At 60.2% G+C, this 7,115-nt stretch overlaps 1 protein-coding gene across 1 annotated transcript; it reads left to right on the top strand.

The window, feature by feature from the left end:
* Positions 1 to 431: 431 nt before the first annotated feature.
* LOC119715430 (serine/threonine-protein phosphatase 5-like) lies at positions 432 to 6,341 on the top strand. Its single transcript, XM_038172736.2, has 10 exons — positions 432 to 599; positions 720 to 785; positions 903 to 1,001; positions 1,108 to 1,213; positions 2,441 to 2,583; positions 4,218 to 4,305; positions 4,412 to 4,452; positions 4,558 to 4,736; positions 5,385 to 5,466; positions 5,915 to 6,341. Exons 1-10 carry the CDS (start codon positions 537 to 539, stop codon positions 5,975 to 5,977), a joined length of 930 nt encoding a protein of 309 aa, XP_038028664.1. The 5' UTR covers positions 432 to 536; the 3' UTR covers positions 5,978 to 6,341.
* Positions 6,342 to 7,115: the final 774 nt, after the last annotated feature.

Below are 7,115 nucleotides of genomic sequence, written 5' to 3'. Positions count from 1 at the left end.
GATGGTATGGAATACCCCTGTGGCTAGTTTGGGTCACCTGTCCTGGCTCTGTCCCCTCCCAGCTCTTACTGCACCCCCAGCCTGCCCGTTGGCAGGACAGAGCAAAAGGCTGAGATGTCCTTGGCTTAGTATAAGCACTGCTCTGCAACAATTAAAGCATCGGGGTGTTATCAGCACTCTTCTCATCCTAAGCCAAAACACAGCACTCCACGAGCTACTAGGAAGAAAATTAATTCTGTTCTAACTGAAACCAGGACAAGTGAGAACCTTGAGGAACTGCAGGGGGGGGGTCCTGAAGGGTCTTGAGGGACCCACGAGGTCCCCGTGGTGGTCTCGGAGTCCCCGCGAAGGTCACCAGAAGAGTTTTGGGGTCCTCAGGAGGGCCTTGGGGTGCCTGCGAGCACCCCAACTTGTCCCCGTTGTCCCCTTGTGTCACCAGCTGCCGGGGGGGGTTTCGGGGGGGGCCTCGTTTTGCAGCCATCGAGGACGAGTACAGCGGCCCCAAGCTGGAGGATGGCAAAGTCACGCTGGCTTTCATGAAGGACCTGATGCAGTGGTACAAGGAGCAGAAGAAACTCCACAGAAAATGCGCCTACCAGGTGCCCCACTTCTCCCAAACCCCCCCCCAAGCCCCTCGGTGGGGACAACCCCGTCCCCGGAGTGCCACATGTCCCCCGTTGTGTGTCCCCCCTGTCCCCGCTGCCCGTTTGCCCCAGCAGATCCTGGTGCAGGTGAAGGAGGTGCTGGCCAAGCTGCCCACCTTGGTAGAAACGACGCTGAAGGAGGTGGGTGCCCCCCTCGCCGGGTGCTGGGACCACCTTGTGGGGATGGGGGGGCCATGTGGAGGTTCCCCCCCCCAAAAAAAAAAAACTCTGGGTGGTGACGTTTGATCCCAAACGCAGACGGAGAAGCTGACGGTGTGCGGGGACACCCACGGGCAGTACTACGACCTGCTGAACATCTTCGAGCTCAACGGGCTGCCCTCCGAGTCCAACCCCTACGTATCCCCCCCCGGCCGAGGGGACGGGTGGCGGGGTGGGGAAAAGGGGAAAAAAAAAAAAAGGGGGGGGGGAAAAGTTTTTTTTTTTTTTCCTGAACCACCCGCAGATATTCAACGGGGACTTCGTGGACCGCGGCTCCTTCTCGGTCGAGGTCATCCTCACGCTTTTCGGTTTCAAGCTGCTCTACCCCGATCACTTCCACTTGCTGCGAGGTAACGGGGCCACCGCGGGTGCTGGGTGTAATGGGGCAGGTTGTGGGGTTACGTTGAGCAGCCCTGGCTGTGGGGTTTTGTCCCCACATCCTGGGATTGGGTCCCATGCCTGGGGCCACAAGGCTGTGTGCCCCGCTCTTGGCTGCAGCGATGGGTTTTGGGGACTCGTCGCCTGTCCTGGGTTTTGGGGACTCGTTCCCTGTCCTTGGTTGTGGGGCTGGGTGTTGGGGACTTGCCCCTTGTCCTGGGTTTTGGGGCCAGGTTCTGGGGACTCGTTCCCCATCCTTGGTTGTGGGGCTGGGTTTTGGGGACTTGCCCCTTGTCCTGGGTTTTGGGGCCAGGTTTTGGGGACTCGTTCCCCATCCTTGGTTGTGGGGCTGGGTTTTGGGGACTTGCCCCTTGTCCTGGGTTTTGGGGCCAGGTTCTGGGGACTCGTTCCCCGTCCTTGGTTGTGGTGTTGGGTTTTGGGAACTCATCGCCTCTCCTGGGTTTTGGGGACTCATCTCCCATCCTTGGTTTTGGGGACTTGCCCCTTGTCCTGGGTTGTGGGGCCAGGTTCTGGGGACTCGTTCCCCATCCTTGGTTGTGGGGCTGGGTTTTGGGGACTTGCCCCTTGTCCTGGGTTTTGGGGCCAGGTTTTGGGGACTCGTTCCCCATCCTTGGTTGTGGGGCTGGGTTTTGGGGACTTGCCCCTTGTCCTGGGTTTTGGGGCCAGGTTCTGGGGACTCGTTCCCCGTCCTTGGTTGTGGTGTTGGGTTTTGGGAACTCATCGCCTCTCCTGGGTTTTGGGGACTCATCTCCCATCCTTGGTTTTGGGGACTTGCCCCTTGTCCTGGGTTGTGGGGCCAGGTTTTGGGGACTCGTTCCCCGTCCTTGGTTGTGGGGCTGGGTTTTGGGGACTTGCCCCTTGTCCTGGGTTTCGGGGCCATGTTTTGGGGCCTCGTCCCCTGTCCTTGGTTGTAGGGCTGCCACACGTCCCCTGCCGCAGCGCCATGCCCCGTGTCCCTTTTGGGGTCATCCTGGGGCTGCCCCATCCCCAGGATTCCCTGAGCCGATGTCACCGGTGCCTCGTCCTTGCCCCACGTCCCCGTCCTCCACCGAGAGGCCTCGCTCCCCCTGGCTCCCCCATCCCACATCCTCAGCGCCTCGCCCCCTGTCCCGGCTGCCTGGCGTGTCCCCAATCCTCGGGGCTGATTTTGGGGGCCCCCCCGCTTCGTGTCCCCCCAGGGAACCACGAGACAGACAACATGAACCAGATCTACGGCTTCGAAGGGGAGGTGAAGGCCAAGTACACGGCGCAGATGTTCGCCCTCTTCAGCGAGGTCTTTGAGTGGCTGCCCCTGGCCCAGTGCATCAACGGCAAAGTGCTGGTGGGTCACCCCGGGGGGGGCTGGGGGGGCTGTCCCCGGGTGGGTGGGGGGGCATTGGGTGTCCCCGTGTAGGGTCCTAGGGGGGCTGTCCACATTTGGGGCTGGGGGGGCTGTTTCTATGTGGGTCTGGGGTTGTCCCTGTTGGGGTCAGGGTCTGGGGGGGCTGTCCCCATTTGGGGCCCGGGGGTCATCCCCATTTGGGTCTGGGGGGCTGTCTCTGTGTGGGTGGGGGGCATTGGGTGTCCCCATGTGGAATACTGGGGAAACTGTCTCCATTTGGGGTCCAGGGGTTGTTCCCATTTGGGTCCAGGGGGCTGTCCCTGTGTGGGTGGGGGGGCATTGGGTGTCCCCATGTGGGGTCCTGGGGGGGCTGTCCCCATTTGGGGTCCTGGGGTCATCCCCATTTGGGTCTGGGGGGCTGTTCCCGTTTGGGTGGGGGGCATTGGGTGTCCCCGTGTAGGGTCCTGGGGGGTCTGTACTCATTTGGGGTCTGGGGGTCGTCCCCATTTGGGTCTGGGGGGTTGTTCCCGTGTGGGTGGGGGGACATTGGGTGTCCCCGTCTGGGGTCCTGGGGGGCTGTCCCCATTTGGGGCCCGGGGGTCGTCCCCATTTGGGTCCTGGGGGCTGTTCCCGTGTGGGTGGGGGGCATTGGGTGTCCCCGTGTAAGGTCCTGGGGGGGGGCTGTTCCCATTTGGGTCCAGGGGGCTGTTCCCGTGTGGGTGGGGGGGCATTGGGTGTCCCTGTGTGGGGTCCTGGGGTCATCCCCATTTGGGTCTGGGGGGCTGTCCCTGTGTGGGTGGGGGGCATTGGGTGTCCCCATGTGGAATACTGGGGAAACTGTCCCCATTTGGGGTCCAGGGGTTGTCCCCATTTGGGTCCAGGGGGCTGTCCCCGTGTGGGTGGGGGGCATTGGGTGTCCCCGTGTAGGGTCCTGGGGGAGACTGTCCCCATTTGGGGTCTGGGGGTTGTCCCCATTTGGGTCCTGGGGGCTGTTCCTGTGTGGGTGGGGGGGCATTGGGTGTCCCCGTGTAGGGTCTTGGGGGGTCTGTCCCCATTTGGGGCTGGGGGGGCTGTTCCTATGTGGGTCTGGGGTTGTCCCTGTTGGGGTCGGGGTCTGGGGGGGCTGTCCCTGTGTGGGTTGGGGGCCTCCCCTGTGTTGGTCTGGTGTTTCCCAGTTTGGGTCTGGGGGGCTGTTCCCATGTGGGTCTGGGGGATGTCCCTGTTGGGGTCAGGGTCCTGGGGGGTGTCCCTGTTTGGGTTGTCCCCGTTTGGGTTGGGGGTGTCCCTGTTTGGGTCGGGGGCTGTTGGCCGTCCCCATGTGGGCGGGGGCCTCCCTTTTGTTGGTCAGGTGTGTCCCAATTTGGGTCTGGGGGGTTGTCCCTGTTTGGGTTGGGGGTGTCCCCATGTGGGTCCGTGGGGGCTGTCCCTGTGTGGGGTGGGGGCATCCCAGTTTGGGCCTGGGGGGCATCCCCACGTGGGTCTGGGGGCTGTCCCCATTTGGGTCATCCCCGTTTGGATCCAGGGGGCTGTCCCCGTGTGGGCTGGGGGTGTCCCTGTGTGGGTTCAGGGGGGGGGCTGTCCCCATTTGGGTCTGGGGGTGTCCCTGTGCCCACCTGCCTGCCCCCCCCCCCCAGATCATGCACGGCGGCCTCTTCAGCGAGGACGGCGTCACCCTCGACGACATCCGCAAAATCGAGAGGAACCGGCAGCCCCCAGACTCAGGTGGGACTCGGGGCTTAGCGGGGGGGTGTCCCCTGTGTCGTCCCCCCCCCCCCAGCCGCTGTGGGGTTTTGGGGGGGGGGTCCCTAACCCTACACCCCCCCTGCAGGTCCCATGTGCGACCTGCTGTGGTCGGACCCGCAGCCGCAGGTGAGTCGATCCCCACCCTACAACCTCGGGGCTCGGTCCCCCCAAAATAACCCTTGTTGGGGGGGGGGTTGCGTGACGGTGACGTCCCCCCCCCCCTTTTTCCAGAACGGGCGCTCGGTCAGCAAGAGGGGGGTGAGCTGCCAATTCGGGCCGGACGTCACCAAAAGTTTTTTGGAGCGCAACCGCCTCGACTACATCATCCAGAGCCACGAGGTCAAGCCCGAGGGCTACGAGGTGGCCCACGATGGCAAGTGTGTCACCGTCTTCTCCGCGCCCAACTACTGGTGAGTGGCACTGGGGGGGCAGTGCCACCCCCCCCTCCAGCTCCGGGGGGACCCACGGAGACCCCCGAGCTCCTCCTGGGATAGCGAGGGGCTGGGTGGGTGAGGGAAAGGCTGCGGGCGTGGAGTCGTTGGTTTCGGGAAGGGTTTTGGCACCGTTTCCCGCAGTTTTGTCCTCAAAAAAGGGGCTGCTCTCGGCTGGGACTTCTTAATTGGGTTAAAAAACGGATTATGGATGTTAGGACCCCGGATTATGGATGTTAGGATCCCGGATTATGGATGTTAGGACCCCCAGATTATGGATGTTAGGAGCCCCGGATTACAGATATTAGGACCCCCAGATTACATATATTAGGACCCCCAGATTATGGATGTTAGGACCCCCAGATTATGGACATTAGGACCCTCAGATTATGGACATTAGGACCCCCGGATTATGGATATTAGGACCCCTGGATTACGGATATTAGGATTGGGATGGGCTGCCCAGGGGGGTGGCGGAGTCCCCATCCTGTGTCCTCGTGTCCCTATTTTTTGGGGGATTGGGTGGGTTTCGTGCCCCCTCCCTCCCCCAGCACCTCTCGGCCTCGCTGCCCCCCTCTCTGCGGGGTCCTCTCGGTGTCCCCCAATTTCTGTGTCCCCCCCCCGCAGTGACCAGATGGGCAATATGGGCTCCTACATCCACCTGCGAGGCGGCGACCTGCGCCCCGACTTCCACCAGTTCACAGCAGTGGTGAGTTTTGGGGGGGGGCCCCAAATCTGAGACACCCCCCCCCCGGGTAACCAAAATTCCCCCCAAATCCCCCCAGCCCCCTCCAAAATTTCCAGCCCCCCTCTCCCTCCTTTTCCCAGCTTGGGGTGATTTTTTTTTTTGGGGGGGGGGAGGGGATGCTCGTGGGGGTCGTTAGCAGGCTATGGGGCAAACGGGGGGGGGGCAATGGGGGCACAGGAGGGTTTGTGGGCATGGGGGGGGCTTTGAGGGGCTGTGGGGGGGTCTAGAGGGAGCTATGGGGGGGGGTGTGGGGGGCTATGGGGGGGGGCTTTGGGGGAAGTCGGGGGCTTGGGGGTGACTTTGGGGGGTGCAAGGAGGGGGTGGGATTTGGGGAAGGGGGGGGCAGTTTCAGGGGTGCCCCCCCTGGGCCCCCCAACCCCATTTTTTCTCCTTTTTTTCCCCCCCCCAGCCTCACCCCAATGTCAAGCCCATGATGTACGCCAACACCCTGCTGCAGCTGGGCATGATGTGACCCCCCCGCGGCACCCAGGGGTGCCCCCCCTCACCCCCCCCTGCCCCCACCGCACCCCCTCCTCCCCCCCCCCAGGGCGTTTTTAATATATTGGAAGATTGTATTTATTCCTCCCCTCCCCCCCCCACCTCCTCCCAGTGCTCCCAGTTTGGGGGCTGCGCTGGGGAGGGGGGGTGGCACTTGGGGTGGGGGGGGGCTGCTGGGATCGCCTCCCTCCCCCCCCGGAGGGGGGCTGCTCCCCCTGATAAGCAATGGGGGGGGGGGCCGTGCCCCCCGGCTGTGTCGTCCCCCCCCCCCCAGGCCGGGCGGTTTTACTGTCTGTAATTAAAGATGTTAAAATAAATAAAGTTATTATTGTAAAGCGGGGGAGGAGCCGCCTCAATTTGGGGGGGGGGAATTAGGGGGGGGGGGGCTTCCCAAACATGGGGCAGCTTCTAGATCTTTCTCACAGAAACCACCCCTATGGCCCCCTGCCACCAAAACCTTGCCAATTAAACCCACGACACCGAGAAAATCAACAAATTCCAGTCCCATTGAGATTGGAAATACGAAATTCAATGAAATCTTTATTATTATTATTTATTATTATTATAATTTATTATTATTATTTATCAGTAATTATTATTATTTAATAATAATAATAATTTATTTATTAGTATTTATTAGTATTATTTTTATTAATATTTATTATTATTTTATATAATAATAATAATAATAACAATAATAATAATAATAATAATAATAATAATAATAATTTATTATTAATTATTATTATTAAATTTGGAAACCCAAATTTGGAAGCCCTTTGCTATGGGCTGACTTCACTCACACGGTCAGGAACCAAATCTCAGCTGCTGCATTTTCTGGCCTGTGTGAAGCTGACCCTGAACGTCAGCCCTCAGACACTTGCAAAATGCGTCCAGCAACCCCAGGGAGAACAAAGATGTCCTTTGAAGGGGACCTCCAGGAAGAGCTCTCCTAGAAAAATAAATGACCAAGATCTCTGGAAGAGCAGGATTTTCCTCCAAAACGACGGCCTCTTCTCTGGATCAACGGAGCCAGCTGAAAAAGTGGGGTTAGAAAACCCAGGAAAGGAAGTTTTTTCAGGAGGTAAAGACTTCGTGGCTGGGTTATAAAA

Source organism: Anas platyrhynchos, chromosome 33 (assembly GCF_047663525.1).
Source record: "Anas platyrhynchos isolate ZD024472 breed Pekin duck chromosome 33, IASCAAS_PekinDuck_T2T, whole genome shotgun sequence".
Taxonomy (NCBI): domain Eukaryota; kingdom Metazoa; phylum Chordata; class Aves; order Anseriformes; family Anatidae; genus Anas; species Anas platyrhynchos.
Note: the sequence above shows the minus strand (reverse complement) of the source record. Positions and strands in the feature narration are given on the sequence as shown.

Bases quoted from the DNA above. Each gene is read 5' to 3' on its own strand.
- LOC119715430 (XM_038172736.2), top strand. From the start codon at position 537: ATGAAGGACCTGATGCAGTGGTACAAGGAGCAGAAGAAACTCCACAGA. The intron at 600-719 runs GTGCCCCACTTC...TTGCCCCAGCAG, and splicing joins ACAGAAAATGCGCCTACCAG to ATCCTGGTGCAGGTGAAGGA. The intron at 4,306-4,411 runs GTGGGACTCGGG...CCCCCCCTGCAG, and splicing joins CCGGCAGCCCCCAGACTCAG to GTCCCATGTGCGACCTGCTG.